This window comes from Apteryx mantelli, chromosome 4 (assembly GCF_036417845.1).
Source record: "Apteryx mantelli isolate bAptMan1 chromosome 4, bAptMan1.hap1, whole genome shotgun sequence".
Taxonomy (NCBI): domain Eukaryota; kingdom Metazoa; phylum Chordata; class Aves; order Apterygiformes; family Apterygidae; genus Apteryx; species Apteryx mantelli.
Window position 1 is genome coordinate 45,318,130 of NC_089981.1, and position 15,621 is coordinate 45,333,750.

General features: G+C 47.7%; 2 protein-coding genes across 7 annotated transcripts in view; one reads left to right on the forward strand and one right to left on the reverse strand.

Annotated features, from left to right (window-relative positions):
• Positions 1-4,158, reverse strand: part of NR1H3 (nuclear receptor subfamily 1 group H member 3) — a 29,420-nt gene extending 25,262 nt beyond the window's left edge. For 2 of the 6 annotated variants that reach the window (XM_067296367.1, XM_067296372.1), the window contains exons 1-3: positions 2,065-2,626; positions 1,544-1,651; positions 1,041-1,164 (exon numbers count right to left, since the gene is read on the reverse strand). The gene's annotated coding sequence lies outside the window, so the exon portion shown is untranslated. The other 4 variants (XM_067296368.1, XM_067296369.1, XM_067296371.1 and 1 more) reach the window with 4 other exon arrangements.
• Positions 4,159-6,391: 2,233 nt separating this feature from the next.
• Positions 6,392-15,606, forward strand: ACP2 (acid phosphatase 2, lysosomal). The gene is made up of 12 exons (XM_067296376.1): positions 6,392-6,547; positions 6,641-6,736; positions 6,810-6,896; positions 9,514-9,666; positions 10,011-10,109; positions 10,275-10,364; positions 12,182-12,314; positions 12,387-12,475; positions 13,098-13,204; positions 13,398-13,573; positions 13,656-14,101; positions 15,358-15,606. The coding sequence occupies exons 1-11, from the start codon at positions 6,437-6,439 to the stop codon at positions 13,790-13,792; spliced, it is 1,278 nt and encodes a 425-aa protein (XP_067152477.1). The 5' UTR covers positions 6,392-6,436; the 3' UTR covers positions 13,793-14,101; positions 15,358-15,606.
• Positions 15,607-15,621: the final 15 nt, after the last annotated feature.

Consider the following 15,621-nt stretch of genomic DNA (forward strand, 5'->3'; position numbering starts at 1 on the left):
AGAATTAGATTTCTAATTCTCTGACATTGTTCTCTTCATCTCTCAATCAACTTCTCACTAAACAAACATGGTTTTTTTTCCCCCCCTTCCTTAAACATGCTGGGAAGTTTTGGCCCTGCCTGTCTGTACACTGTCTTAGTTAGCCTTTGCCCTCCCCAAATGAGACACTTAAAGCTTGACAGTGTACACATTTCAACTCACTTTATAAAATGATACAGCAATCAAGCTTATTACTGTAAGGTTTTCTTTTTGACATTCAAAGCAAGTAATTTTGTCTTACAGGAAATCTGGTTTTGAGATCTCTAGATCTAAAAATGCAAGCTACACTGGCTCCAGAGGTCTCTCCTTGTTAGTAAGGGCACAAGAAAGGAATTTTTCTATGCTCCACAAATGAGGGGGGAAAAAAAGAAAAAAAAAAAAAAAAAAAAAAGGTGTTTTGTCCCAAGCAGGAAGTCACAAATCAAAAACTACAAAAGCAGTGCTAAAGTAACCCATCATACTACTTTTAACAGAGAAATTCACAAGATCTGCCAGAACATGGATGGCCTCTTCTAATTTAACAATATTATTCCTATCTATCAAACCAGCATTTACTGCAAATACAGCTTCTAGCTGCAGTAGCCACAATGAAAATGTTAGGCCAAAGATTATACTTATATATTAGCAGAAGTATGATCTAATAACCAAGTTCAACCTGTTCGCAGCCTAGATGCAGAACTGTACCTCACAGCAGGAAGCATTCCCATGAATTCCCTGCTAAGATGAAGTTCCTTCCAGTTGAGACAATTTCCACAGCAAAGGGAATGTCATTCTGCATTCCAAATTACTATACTGTGAGGAAGAAGTACCATATTCTTCTTCAGACCAGCAGAACAATTTCCCCCAATGAAACAAAATGATCTTTGGATGTCAGGTTTCATCTCAATTCTGAAACACGCATTTATCTTCAAGATAGTCAGATCTGTGAACTTTATTACTTAGAGGGAAAAAAGAATTACATAAAAGCAGATAAGCTTTCCTATCATCATGCAAAGACCTACAGTTCTGTGACAATGAGACTTTCACAGCAGCTACTTCCAGAGCAGAAAGCAGGATCATTCTTCAACCCATTCAAGACAAGCACGTTACACTCTACGTTCTTCCCTGGGCAAATGGGAAGATGATCTGTGAAAAATAGCAACAGTTACAGACCTCAAATGCAATATTTAAAATTTCAAAAAATGCCAGCCTTGATAGGCATACAATCACAGACCAGATCTAATTACAAGAGACCTAACTTTTGTGGTCTCAGATCATTGCCATTTCTAAAGATTGGAGCTAATAGCAAAAAAAAAAAACAAAAAAAGAAAAGAAAAAAATTCATTCTGTTTACCAGAGAATGAGCACTCTGACAATTATGAGGACTATTCCCAGAGAAAACATCTTGCTTTGAAAAGTCATCTGAACAGAGATAACAGCAATCAAACGCACTCTAATGCACTGGAAACATGATTCTTCCTACACATGTGATATCAGGATAAGACAGAAAATTTGCATTCCTTACTTCTGCAGCTGCATGCCGGTTCTTCTGCATACCGTCTGCCTCCTCACTGCACAGCCAGCTGGTAAGGGGAACATGCTGACAAGGCCCAGAGAGCTGCAGCAGCAGTAACTGGAACAGCAGTAACCCAAGGCACATAGCCAGGACATGCAAATTCATTGATAAATTTTCCTGCCTCTTAGTATTATTATTATTTATTTATTTTTAAAGGTAGGCAATATATATATAGTCCCCTGCTATAGTACTTCTCCTCGCATCCTTTCAGAGTACGAGTAGCTGTAGGTGCCTCAGGCAGCTACAGAGCTCGCTCCTGAGCAGTTCCAGAATGTCCCATATCCCACCTTACTAGAGACTCTGCTTTGGGTTTGTTGCCCTTTTTCCAGGGGTGGGGCTGGGTGGTGTTTTATCCCCTACTTTTCTTTTCCAACAGTTGGCCTTCCTCTGTGAAGACTGATGCATGTGCATAAGCGGATATGAGAAAGAAGTATTACTGACCTCAATACTATACTTAAAAAATGGATTACCTCAGAAGTCACACAGATAGTCTGCTCTGCAAGTTCTTCTGTAGCAGGAGTCTTCTGGTAAATGTGCTATTGGTGCCATAGCGCAGAAGTGCAGCAAGGCCAAGTTCCAGCTGGTGCTGGCACAATCTGTGCTGTGTCCAATGTCTTCTTTCCACAACCCAAAGGAAACAAGGGTTGAGCTCAGTGACACTTAACTGAAATCTTCAAAACAGAATTTTCAAAACAGAATTGCTTCCCTCATGGGAATGGAAAAAGAATTTTTCTGTTACTATCTTGACAGAGGGTTTATGCCTTGATTAATACCAAGCTCACCAATCACTAAAGGAAGTAAAAAACAGCTCTTTCCTTTTCCTTCCATCTTTCCTCAAATATAGACTTCTCCCTGACACCTGGGAAACAGCAGATATTCCAAATACCTCAGAAAGTGCCCTCAGCTTTGCTGCTCAGTATTCCCAATAGACAATCATAATCTGCAGTCCTAGCCAGAAAATGTCTGACACACAAGTGAGCCAAATGGTTAGTCAGCAGTGTGACTCAGTATTGGAGACTCCCTCAGAAAAGCCTTTTGGGGGGGGGGGGGGGAACTGTGCCCTTGCAAAGAAAATAAGAATATAAATAATAAAAGGGGGGGGGAAGCAGAAATGTCAAGGGACAAAGTATTTCTCTCTTGCCTGTGATCCAAAGTTTGCTTCTGTCCCATAATGGAATACCTGCTGTGGTAGATCTGTGGACCTTAGCACAATGTAAATCAAATATGAAAAGTCATCACCTTCCAGCACCAACGTAAGCAAAAATTATCTTTTTACAGCACCATGTAAACTGACAGCTGTGCAGATAAGTTTGTGTCCCAGAAAGCTCACAATCTAGGTTGACAGGATGTAACAGGTGAATGAGACAGAGAAATGCAGAGCTGGGAGAAGGAGACAACGAGGAAGGAGGAAAGTTAACAAGTTATCACATATCAAGCACATCTCTGCATTCTGTACCTGACAGCATCTCGGGACACAGCGAGCAGATCTTGGCTCTTTCGGTGCACAATAAGAGACATGATTAACTGATATCCTTAAACTAGCCTGCTTTAATTTGCTTGGTTCATCGACCTGCTGTTTCTACCCGTTCTCTGATCTCTTTACCACAGGGCCCCTTTTCAACTGCATGACAGTGTACCACCTATCATCTTTATCATCCCCCTTACTGTTGCCTGGGAAAAAAAAACAAACAAAACCAAGCAAAACCAAAACAACAAAACCCACAGGCACTCAGCTTCTTATTCAAACCAAGAAAGCGACTCCCCATCGCCAGCGGCTCAGCACAGGAGGAGCGGCGGGGCTCACGGAGGCGGCGGCAGCCGCGGGGAGCCACGGAGGGCTCCACGGCAGCGGCAGGCGCGGCCGGACCCGGCGCTTTCCGCCCACCCCGCGACGGGCTCGGCGCGGCCCTGGGCCGAGCGCTGCCGCGGCCCCGTCGCCGCCGCGGGTGGGAACCGGGAGGAGAAGCGCTTCCTCCCCCGTCCGCGCCGCGGGCAGGCCGGGCTGAGCCGCACGCACGTGAAGCGGCGGCGCGGCGCGGCCCGGGGCTCCCGGCCCCGCCCGCCCGACACAGAGAGCCCGAGGAGGGAGAAGTTACCGGCGCGGCCCGCAGCTCCTCGGCGGCCCCGGTGACGAGCGGCCGCCGCCGCCGCCCCGCGGCGCGCAGCGGTGCCCGAGCCGGCGGCGGCAGGGGCGGCAGGGCCGGCGCGGCGCTATTTACTCCGGGGCGCCGCGGCGGAGTCGCAGTGATGTAACGCGCGGAGCGGCCCCGGTCACATGCTGGCGCCGCTCGCCCGCCCCGCCCCGGCTCCCCGCAGCACCGGCCCGGCGCGGCCCCGGCCTCCCGGGGGGGGGCGGGCGGAGCGGCGGCGCCTCCCGGCCGGGCGCCCCGCCGCGGGCCCGGCGCGGCCCCGGCAGCCATTTCGTGGGCCGCCCTTGGGCAGGCCCGGAGGCGGCAGCGCGGGCCCCGGGCCCCAGGGAGGCGGCGGCGGCGGCGCCTCCCCTCCCCCGGCCACCTCCGGTGCCATTTGAATCGGCTTTAAAGCCTACCCGAATGGGCGCAAAGTCCTCCCCGAGCGCTTGCTTCAGCCACGGGGTGGTTTTGCTTCGGATTCACGCCGGTTCCTACCTGCCAAATCAAACCAAAAAATAAGCGTCAGCACAATTGTATACGCTGCCTTAAACTGAATTAAAAGCTACATTTTAAATAATATTCTGCTCATGCAGGCGAGGCCTCAGAGTCGGTCGCTCAAGGGTGGCGAGCCCCTGTTGGTGCCTGGCTGCGTCCTTTCACAAGTAACGATGAATTGTTCCCCAGCACATTAAAAAGAAGCAGGAGATGACCCATAATTAAGGTTATGGCCAATCCTTTTCTTTATGCATCAGTTTTAGCTTGGAAAGCTGGTCTGACATGAAAATTACCAGTTGTACTCTCAAAGCAAATTTAAACAAAAACTGCTCTTAAATTATAGGTCACTAAACCTATTACATGCTGTTCAGATTTGGACTTTCGTCTGAAGCTTGTTTGTGCCCCAGTGGCGCTCAAAGTTTTATTTTATCACAAATTTAGTATTACTTTTCCACCAGTAATCTCAAATCACAAAAGTGAACCAAAACTAACAGAAGAAAAATAAAGTAGAAGTCTACAGCAACAACACACAGTTTGTCTGCAAATAACTTTTTCTTTCCACCCCCAACAAGTACCCAAATAGTACCGGATCAGGACTAGCAATACTAATATTAGGAAAAAATTATACAACATAATGCTTTTCAAAAGATCCAAAAATAGCACTAGTTTTAATTCATTAAGCATTCAAGCACAAACAAATTAAACAAATTATTCCATCCAGCTAAACTTTTTATGTTACATCAAATCTTCCTTGCTATAGTCCCTCTATTTCATAAATAATTCAGCACTCTATAAAATATTACACTTAATTTCCTAATGTTGCAAACCACATAAAATTTTAAGCCAATAAACACCTACAGAGAAATAAGCTTTCTGATTTTTGAGCCATTAAGCTCCATGTTTCCAAGATGTTTTTGCAAACACAAGAACTGTAAATTTCCTTCTTTTTTAAAAAAGTGAAAGTTGAGGATCTCATGTAATTACATGTCTCTGTGCACTGGCACTAAATATCATGAGATGAGTTTGACCACCTGTGATTTTTCTCCTCCATTCTTTAAATGCTACCTCCTAGATTCTTGGCCAACAGTTCAGCAGATGTACATTTAATAACAAAAGCTCAATTTTGTCACATGCTCATGTAATTCCTTGAGGTTCATAAAGAAATACTAAATCTGAGCAAAACTGGCAAGTAGCAGGACCTTTGTCAACAGAGTCACCAGGAACAAAAGACTTCTATTTTCATACAGCCACACAGTCATCCTTAGCTGATACTCAGGGATGAAAAGATTAAAGACATACGAAGCTAGGGCAGCTGGCCTACATACGGCAACACATTTTCACTGTTAATGTCTACTAAGACTGTATCTAACATATTAGAGATTATGCCAGGATACTGTGAAACCTTCCCTGCATTAAAAAGAAGTCACTTGAATAAACTGTCATGTGACTGTGCCTCTTAAGCACAGATTTAAGGTAACATTGGTTTCTTTGAGAAAAGCAGCAACGCAATTAAATCAAGCACTGCAAATTAAGGCTTACGTTCCTAACAAACCACAGATTTTTTGGTAGCGACATCATCAACACCACCTACATCCTTAAAGCACACGAGTATTTGCGGAATTGCCAAAGGCAGGCCGACGTGTGAGCAGAGCTGTGGTTATGCCAGCACCCTCCACTCGGGCCTATTTGGGTTTCCCATGCAGCCAGTGACTACCCAAACCAGAGGGGGGCCATTAAAGACGCACTGCTCGCATGATCAAAAGGGAGCCTGGGGGCCGCCAGGCCTCCCGGGCTCCCGCTTGCGGCCCCGCCGAGGGGCCCGGCTGCCTACGGCCTCCCCGCCGCCCATCAACGGGAACGGCAAGGCTTTGCTCTCCAGGCGCGTCACCCCCAAACCGGCCTCCCCGAAACGGCCGGCCCGACCCAGGCCGCCCGGCAGCGAGGCGCAACCCGGCTCAAACCGGCCCGGCAGCGCGGCGCATGCGCAGTGCGCGCACGCCGGGGGGGGGGAGGTGAGGAGGAGCCGCCCCCCCCCGCGCCCCGCCGGGGGCGGGGCTTCCTCCCTGCCCCGCCGCCGTGAGCCGCCCCCCGCCCCCCGCGCCCGGCCGCCAGCCGCGGCGCTTCCGGTGTGCAGGGAAAAACGGTGTCCGGGCGGGGCCGCCGGCAGCGGCGGCTCGGTTCCGGGCGGGGTGTCGGCGCGTCGCTCGGGAGCGCGATGGCGGGCGGGCAGGCGGGCCGGGCTGCGGGCGGCGCCGTCGTGCTGCTCCTGGCTGTCTGCCTGCAGCCGCCGCTCGCCCGGGCCCGCAGCCTCCGTTTCGTAACGCTGGTGAGCAGCGGCGGCGCGGGCGGGCCGGGCCGGGCCGGGCCGCCGTGGGGCCGGGCCGGGCCGGTGTGACGCGCCCGCGCTGCCGCCCCGCAGGTGTACCGCCACGGAGACCGCTCGCCCATCAAGGCCTACCCGCGGGACCCCTACCAGGAGGCCGCCTGGCCGCAGGGCTTCGGGCAGCTCACGCAGGTGCGCGGCGGCGGGGCGGCGCGGGGGCGCCCGCTGCCCGCCCGATGCCGTCGGTGACGCCGTGCCGTTGCAGGTGGGGATGCGGCAGCAGTGGGAGCTGGGCCGGGCCCTGCGGGGGCGCTACCGCGGCTTCCTCAACGCCACGTACCGGCGGCAGGAGGTCAGTGACGGGGGGGCTGCCCCCACGCGGCGATCTCGGCAGAAATTCCGGGTTTCAGCACTTTCCTCGCTCCCGGCCCTGCCCGGGGCGGCGGCGGCCGGTGCCTCGCAGGGCGGCAGCCGAGGGCCGGGGTGCGACGCGCTTCTCCGGATGCGGTTTCTCGCGGGGGGGGAAATACCGGTGCCGTCCGTCTGTCTGAAAATATTCTTGTTTTCCAGTCCGGTTCCCCTGCTGGTTGCTGAGCTGCAGAAGAGAGACCTAAGAGCAGCCGCTTGTTCTTAACCTGGCTGCAGGTGGCTTTAAAGGCCAGTAAGATGGGGGGAAGGGTTGCGCAGGACCTGATCGCTGTCCTTTTGGTAGATGTTGAGACAGTTCAGGCAAAGGTTGCACAGCAGCAGCACCATTACAAGCCAGTTGAAGCCAACTGCTCTGAAGTCAACTTACGAAAGAAAACAGGAATGCTGTGCTGCATCTGGAGCTTGGTTTCTCACTCGAGATTGTTTTGTCGTAACAGCTTTTCTTGATTAAAAACACGAATGCAGCCTGTATATATGCCTTACCTTTTCCAGTACACTTCAGGTACAATCTCCTGGGAGTCTATACACATAAACAGCAATTACTGTCTACAAGTGACTCTGTCATTTGTTTCCACCTGTAAAGTATTGAGGGCCCCAATCCCCCAAAGCTATTATTCTTCCTCTTTGTCTCTGTGATGTTGCCACACTTTATGCTAGTTCTTGAGAAACTGATAGTCACATGTAGTTTTCCTTTATAAAAAATACAGAGCCCTTTGGGAACCATGTACTATGCACAGAAGGATATTTGAAGGATCAAAAAAAGTTAAGGAAATAGAAAAGCTCTCAAAATACCCATGGTGGTTGATCAGATAGGTGTGAGTCAACTGGAAGATGAGCAAGTGTCACGATGAGAGGCATGCCTTCACGTAGGTTGAATGGAAGGCTGGCTCTCAGTCCCACTGCTGGCTCTACATCTGTTCACTTATTTTATCTGTGCTTATGTTGTATGATTGACCAAATGAGGCAAGCCGAGATTTTGTCTTTGTTTCCCCCCTTTTTTTAGGGTCCCCAGTAAATACAGAGCTTGACATGGTTCAGATTACATCCCCTCTTTGACATTTGTTTCATCAGCAAAACTTCCAGCATCAGCTCAAACGTAGATCCTTTAACCTTCCTGAGTAGTTCCTTTCCAAACATGCTTCGTTCTTATAAAGCTTTGCCATCTGAAACTGTTTTTCTTCTCTCGAGAAGGAAAAACAAATCAAAGCACATGCAAACAGAAACCATTCTGCTAACCAAGCCTGAATCCCTGCTCGAGTTGAGCAAGCTCCCTCTTATAAGAAGTGTTGCCTCTGGATGACACCATATGACCATCTGTCACCTGACTCAGCGACAAGCTGGAGCCCTGGAAAAAGCTGCTGAAGAAAGCATATATGCTCAGGGCTTAATTGCTTGTTATGACACTTCTAGAATTAGACCCTTATCTTCTAAAATATTTCCTTTTTATTTCTTTAGGGCTTACCTAGGATGAATGCAATCCTGTGTAATGAGTACAGGCTCTGTTGTTTTTAAGCCACAATTAAGAGGTAAAAGTGGGTAGAAATTGTCAGAGAAAAGACAATGTCTGATCCCCCCCCCCCCGGCTATTAACTTAAGTTTTCAGATACAGTTTGCATGGGAGGTACTATACAGAGTGAGCATATGCATTTTTCTGTATGCTTCTCTCTCCACAGTTAACATCACCAAAAAAAAAAAAAAATCCTAATCTTGACATTGTATTTGATTCTTCTAGTTTTTTGTTCTTGTTTCATATCCAATATGCTGGCTTTTAGGGCATTTTTTTCACAATTTCATATGTGCTCCTGTTATTCTATTACTGGCTTCTCCCTGATCTCCCCTAAATGTTTTCAGTACACAGATCCGAGGATACCAGAGCTTTGCTATTCTGTTTTATTCTCCTCTGTATATTCTCTTTTCTCTTTTTTCTGGTTCAAATATCTCTCTCTGAGCTCTGGAATGATAAACCATCTTGGCCCATTAATCCTAAGAGCTCACAGTGATCAAATAAGATCTCAGTCCCCATTCCTCTTCCTCTCCTGTTAGCCAGATGATTATTGTCTTCATTTCTCAGATGGAAAAATAGAGGCTTGGAAAGGGCATGTTCCTGAGTGAGCAACAGCTCATTCCTAGAACCGAGAACTGAATCCAGGAGTTTGCCCCAATCCTGCTCTGTAAAGATGGTGAGTTTCCTATCTGTGCCCATCATTACCTGCATCTCTTTCTTGCTTTTCTCTGACTCTTACTCATATTCAGACTCCTTTCTCTATCTATAATCTCTCCACAGTGCATCTCACTGTTCTGGATAAATGGGACAGACCGCCATAGTATTATACACAAATTGTCTTCCTGTCCATCCTTAAGGTTTTAGCCAGGTGACACCAGCAGGCTCAGTCACTGGAGGAGTTCCTGTTACACTGTTGCCCACTTCACCAGCAGCTTCGGGGCACTCAGCAGAGTTCCTCAGCGAGTGCCTTGTCCTGTGTCCAAGCATCACCACTTACAGTAGTGTTACTAACAGTGCACTGTCTCTGTCCTGGCAGATCTTCATCCGCAGCACAGATTGTGATCGGACGCTGATGAGCGCAGAGGCCAATCTGGCAGGCCTGTATCCCCCAGACAGAGAAGAGATGTTCAACCCTAACGTTTCCTGGCAGCCTATCCCTGTGCACACAGTGCCTGAGTCTGGGGAAAGGGTAAGTTACTCTCGAGGATGGCAGGGTGGCTACTTTTGCTGACATCCCCAAAAGTCCTTCCTTCAGACTTGGTTCAGATTGTCTTGTTTCCCTTTTGACCTGCCTTGCAAAGATTCTTCTGTTCTCTGAATGAGAAAAGAATTCAGGATCTGTGTTCACTCAGTACGTTAACTGCAACACCTTGCCAGACCATGCACAGTCTGAAGTACCTTAGAAGGAGGTATTTGAAGCTGTTTACAGATGCACCCAACTAGTTAGGGTTTCATTACAGTTGCGGGTGTTGTCTTCGGATTCTGCATTTCTGTGTTCCCAGTGACCTAGCTGCTCTTGTTGTCTCTGCCCAGTTACTGAAGTTTCCATTGACCCCCTGTCCACGGTATGAACAGCTACAGAATGAAACCCGGCACTCAGCAGAATACACAAATAAGACCAAAGAGAATTTGGTAAGTGATTGCTGCATGAGATAAGGTGGTCTGAGGATTGTAGCTAAAGTAATCACCTCTAGGTAATTAGAGCTCTGAGAAAAGGGTAAGAGCATCTCCATCGTGTGCATGTAATACAGTATGAGATTGGAGAATTGAAAGCTTCTTTCTCTGCTCTTCCTACAGCAATTCCTGCAGATGGTGGCAAATGAGACTGGGATCCAGGATGTCTCTCTCGAGTCTGTTTGGAGTGTATATGACACACTGTTTTGTGAAGTAAGTTTGGTCATCATCTTAGGGCCACAGGAATCTGGTCTCTTGGGCTCACTGGATTTGGTGGCAAATTAATTTGCAAAAGCCCATAAAACAACCTGGATCAGCAACATCTGTAAAATATTTTGAGGGCCTTTGACAGAGAAAGACTCTAGAGACAGATGTTACCATTTTACTGTCTTGAAGGGGAGGGAAAGCAACCTCTATATTCATGTGGAATTTTGTTGAAAACACATCTCATGAAGGCTTCAAAATCAAAATCAGGTTAGCTGTGTTGTGATAATGCTGAAGATCATGTATCCAGGAGACTTACAGTTGTTGCAGAAGTTTATTTGCATATAACTATACAGCATGATGAAGCATATTATAGAGCTCTTTAGTACCAAACGAACTAATTCTGGAAGAAGCAGTAAACCCAGCTAGTTTGACACTCTGTCCATGTTAATTAATTCTGTGGAGGTGCCAGGCTAGTTAGCTTCCTGGCAGTGGTACATTAATGCACCTATATACTATTTTGGCAGGGGGGATAAATCTGCACGGAATTGCACTTTGCCATGTAAAGCAGCAGCTTGAGTTGCTGCAAGCTCAGAAAATTCTAGTCCAGAGCTGCATTGCACTGTGTAAATTTGCCCTGTGTATCACAAACCCAATCTCCTGTCTTATAACAATCACAGTGAAGCAACTTGTGTCAGAAATATCAATTTCAAATCTTTTCCCTTTCAAGACCCACCGAAAGAGTTTGCAGATAGGGCCTTGAGGCCTTTTCTCATTGACAGCCACTGTAGCCCTAAGAACTTGGAGAACAGCTCACTGTCTGAAAACAAAATCAGAAAGTTGTGAGGAAGGGAAGTTTTACTCTCAAAACTATACCTGAGACATACTAGTCTCTTCAGTCACTTTGGGCTTCCTCCTTTTTTCTCACTCTTACAGACAGTGCCCTAAATGAAGGATTGTTTCTCTCACCTGAACTAGTAGATTCACTCTACCATCTGGGGGGGGGGGAGGGGACTTCCCAGCTAGTCTCTTTGTAAATTAATGCAAAACTAACCAAATACCTAGGTTGCTGATGGGAATTTGCACTGCACTACTCAGACAGAATGGACCCTTAAGGTTACTTAGCCCCATCTTCTGACAGTTTAATGGGATGTGGCACAGAAAATTGCTCCATCTGAGCAATGCCAGGGAACCGCAACTGCTATTTGTTTGCCAGTATAACTAATCCTTTCTTGTAATGGGTTGGCTGCAAAGCAAATTCTTTCCTTGGTTCCCTGTTCTGTATATTCTGGGTTTGACTACTGGACTGTCAGTGGTGCCTCGCAGTATGTCTGCAGAGTGCTAACTTCCTCCGCTCTCCTTCAGTGGCCTCCGTGTCCACCCTCATAGCCTCACAGGGAATTGTGTGCCAGGTACACCAGAAACTGAGTCTGTGCTCTCTCACTTTTTATTTCTGACTGCATGCCATCTGTGGGGCAGAATTAGCCATGCAAGTGCCTGGCTTGTATTTTTGTACTGGTGTTGCAGAATAACCCTACATTCCAGTTATGCTTTCACAGAAATGGTAGCTCCCAGCTTTTAATCTTTATGCTTCTCATACTTCGTTTCTGAAACAACTTTAAAAAGCAAGGACATTAACCACATATATTCTTTGTATGCAGTGTGGCAGGATGAGGACAGAAGCATAAACAGAAAAGTGACATATTTACAACGATATAGGAAATCAGTAGCAGTCTGGGCAAGACTCAGATGCCCTGACTCTCAGGCCTCTGATTGATCCATGGGTCCGTGCTACCTGCAGATGAGTATTCTCTGTCTCTTTCTAGCAAGCACACAAGATGAAGCTGCCATTATGGGTGACCTCAGATGTCATGACTCGACTGAAGCAATTAAAAGACTTCAGTTTTGAATTTCTGTTTGGGATTCACCATCGGATAGAGAAAGCTCGTTTGCAAGGCGGTGAGTGGACCAGGGAGGGAGCTTCATGCTGCTCTATCTAGGTTTTGAATCTTATCGGCTGTTCCCTTTCAGGGGTCTTGCTGGATCACATTAGGAAGAACCTAACCAAAGCCGCAAACATCTCTGCCCACCAGCACCTGAAACTACTTGCCTATTCTGCGGTAAGTCAGACCATGGGTGCTAGCTTCAATCCACCTCCTCCTCTTCCTCCTCACACAGTGGTTTGAGCCTTGCTAATGGTTTTAACCTCTTCTAGCTTCTCTGCAGCCCATGCAGTGATCAGGAGATGCATCTTTGCCTCTGGCTGGGTGTGTTGTCCAGTATCTGGCATCATTCCTCTGGGGCCTCTGAGGAAAATTCAAACATGCATTTTGTTCCTGTTAGCTCAGACTGGCAGACGAGACTGGCAGACTTTGGGGAGTCATTGCTATATTTAGTAGATGGGTTGATGCTACTCAGATGCAGTGTTTCAGCAGTGTAGATATGGAGAGTCATCCCCCTTTCCAGCAGCCTGCTGATTGGAAGGTCAAGCATCTCTCCCAAATTGCTCCCCAGAGGCCAGTTCTCAAAGAATGAAGCATGATATATACAGCTGTGTTTCACTCCCTTCCATTCTCTGGCACCATCACAGATCACCTTTCTAATAGTACTGCTCCTCTCCCTTCTTCCAGATGGAAGTTACAAAGGTGACTTCCCTTCAGCACAGTCCTTACTGGTATGGTCTGAGCTGCCCTGCCCCATTCATAAGGGTAACTGATTTGGTTTTTTTCCCCTCTTTTTCAGCATGACACCACACTTGTGGCACTGCAGATGGCTCTAGATGTCTACAACAGGATTCAAGCACCATACGCCTCATGTCATATATTTGAGCTGTATGAAGAGGATGATGGGTGAGGGCTGCAGTAAAGATGTCTGCTGTGATTTCACTGCAAGGGTTAGATACTTAGTCTAAGCTCCAACCTAGGGCAGACTTTTAGGAAATCACCACCAGAATAAGGGAAAGGGTGTACACACTAAAAGGTTTCTGGAAAGGGATGATTTTAGCTGGAGCAAGAAACCAATCTAGCTGTGTTTCACTTTCAGTAATTTCTCTGTGGAGATGTTTTTCCGGAACGAGAGCGGGAAGGAACCTTTCCCACTGACACTCCCTGGCTGTCAGCAAAAATGTCCCCTGCACAGATTTTTGCAACTCACTGATCCTGTCGTTCCCCAGGACTGGGAGCAAGAATGCCAGATAGCAAGCACTGTGCATGACACAGGTGAGCCCAGGCTGGATCGGAGCGTGGCAGAAGCAGAAAGCTTGGATGATACCATGCTGACCACTTGTTTTCTCCCTTGCAGAACTGTTTGTGGCTCTGGCTGTGTGTGGATCCATTCTCTTTCTCCTTATCATCCTCCTGCTGACTGTACTCTTTCGCATACAATCTCAGCCCCCTGGCTACCGGCACGTTTCCAATGAGGGAGAAGAGCAGGCATGACAGTTGCTCCAACTCCTTCCCAGGCAGTAGGAGGGAGCAGTGCTGCCCGTGATGATTGGGCACCTCAGTTACTCAGCATTCTTCTGCTTTGGCCATTGCTTCCCAGAATGAAGCTGGACTGTGATTTTTGGATGTTTTCTAAAGGTGATGTCCGAGGGAGAGGACTGAGCTACTCCTCTGAATTTTAATTGTGAAGCCTACTGGTGTGTGGTGCCCCTAGCCCTCGTACAGCTTAACTAGTCTGGGACTCCCACCATGGCCAGTTGGAGCTGCTGCTCCCCATGAAGAATTCTTCTCCTTTCAGTGATTGTAAGTGTTATCACTTGCTGTGACTGTGGCAGAGGGGCTTGGGCCTCCAGCGGGTGTCATGTCCAGTGTAGTCAGGAGTCACATCTTTCTTTAGGGTCAACCTGCTTTGTGCACTTTTCTCTCAAGCCACTGGGCTGAGGATGGTGGGAAGGCTGGGCTTGGAGTAGAGGGCCCAGCTCACCAACAGTGCACAGAGACTCATCTGTTCTCCATGCAGAGGGAGCTGCTGGAGATGATGGCAGATAGTGAAAAACATTTCTGAGGTTGCTGCTAAGTAATTGCTGCTGGCAACTGATCTTTTTCCCTTCTTGTGTTTCAAGAAAGAAAAATTGGCCTGGAGTCAGGACAGAATTGGAAACCTAGCAATAGTTCAGAGTAGGTTACATATGATCCACAGAACCAGAGCTTTATCCTGTAAATGAATTCATGTGATTATCCGTAGCAAACCTGCACACAATTTTGTTGTGTAATGTTGGCCATAGAAAGGAGAGAGTCCCTTGTAGATAGGAAACTTGGGCCCTTTCTAAAGATTTGGTTTTTGAACTTGACCTTCCCATCTGTGAACTTATCTATTACTAGAGCCTTTGCAGAAGGATCCAGGAAGGATCCTGTACTGCAGGTGGTCCAGACATCAACTGTGAGCCCAAGAAACATGCTTTACTGCAGAAAGTTTTTATAGTGTCATCAAAGATGTGTAGCAGAGCTGTTTACCTAAGACTAAATGCCAATTTCTGTGGTCTTTCTTCCCATCTTCCCCACTGGATAGCTGTACCCCCTGTGCCCCCCCCCCCCCCCCCCAAAAAAAAAAGATCAGTAGTTGCAGGTAATTGTAGAGCCCTTCACCTGTCATTGTCCAAAGTATGATTCTTTTTTTCAAGGCCAGATGGATGGAAGCTGCAGGCCTGTCTCTGCACACTGCAGCTGCTGTAGGAAACTTTATGCCAAGTGCTCACCACCTGCCTTGTAGCTTTTGGCAGAGGATGAGAGACCACAGCAGGCACCAGAGGCACTGGCTCTTCACATGGTGATGCTGCACATTCACTTCCCACTTTTAGTTCCCTTTCTGGTGCAGTTCCCTTCCCCTCGTGGCAGCAGAAGCTAGTACTTAGGTTACAGACATTTACTATTCTTCCCCTATGGAGCATCATGGGGACTTTTCCCGACACCATAATAGGCATCTGCCAGCATGGGAACTCCAAATCAGCAGAAGCAGCTTGCTGTTCTCAGCAACTTCCTCACCTTTTTGTCCCCTGCAGATACAGTTTAGGTCTCCTGCACAGCAAGACAGTCACAAAGAACAAGCAACTGCCTGGGAGAACAGGCACAAAGAAGAGGTAATAGAAAGTGCATTCAAGGGGACTGGACCTGTTATTTTTAAAGGCAGCAGATTTTGCACACACAGAGAAAAGGTTTCTATGATGATTTAGACTTTTTGACTGTGAATGACTTTCTGTAATTGTTCCAATACATTTCCTTTTTGTCATTAAAATCAGTTCCACACTGAACTCTACTCCTCTTCT

What these genes read in the sequence shown, in the direction of transcription:
- ACP2 (XM_067296376.1), top strand. Translation starts at nt 6,437, where the DNA reads ATGGCGGGCGGGCAGGCGGGCCGGGCTGCGGGCGGCGCCGTCGTGCTG. An exon ending in ATAAGACCAAAGAGAATTTG is followed by an intron (nt 10,110 to 10,274) that starts GTAAGTGATTGC and finishes CTCTTCCTACAG; the next exon opens with CAATTCCTGCAGATGGTGGC. An exon ending in GAAAGCTCGTTTGCAAGGCG is followed by an intron (nt 12,315 to 12,386) that starts GTGAGTGGACCA and finishes GTTCCCTTTCAG; the next exon opens with GGGTCTTGCTGGATCACATT.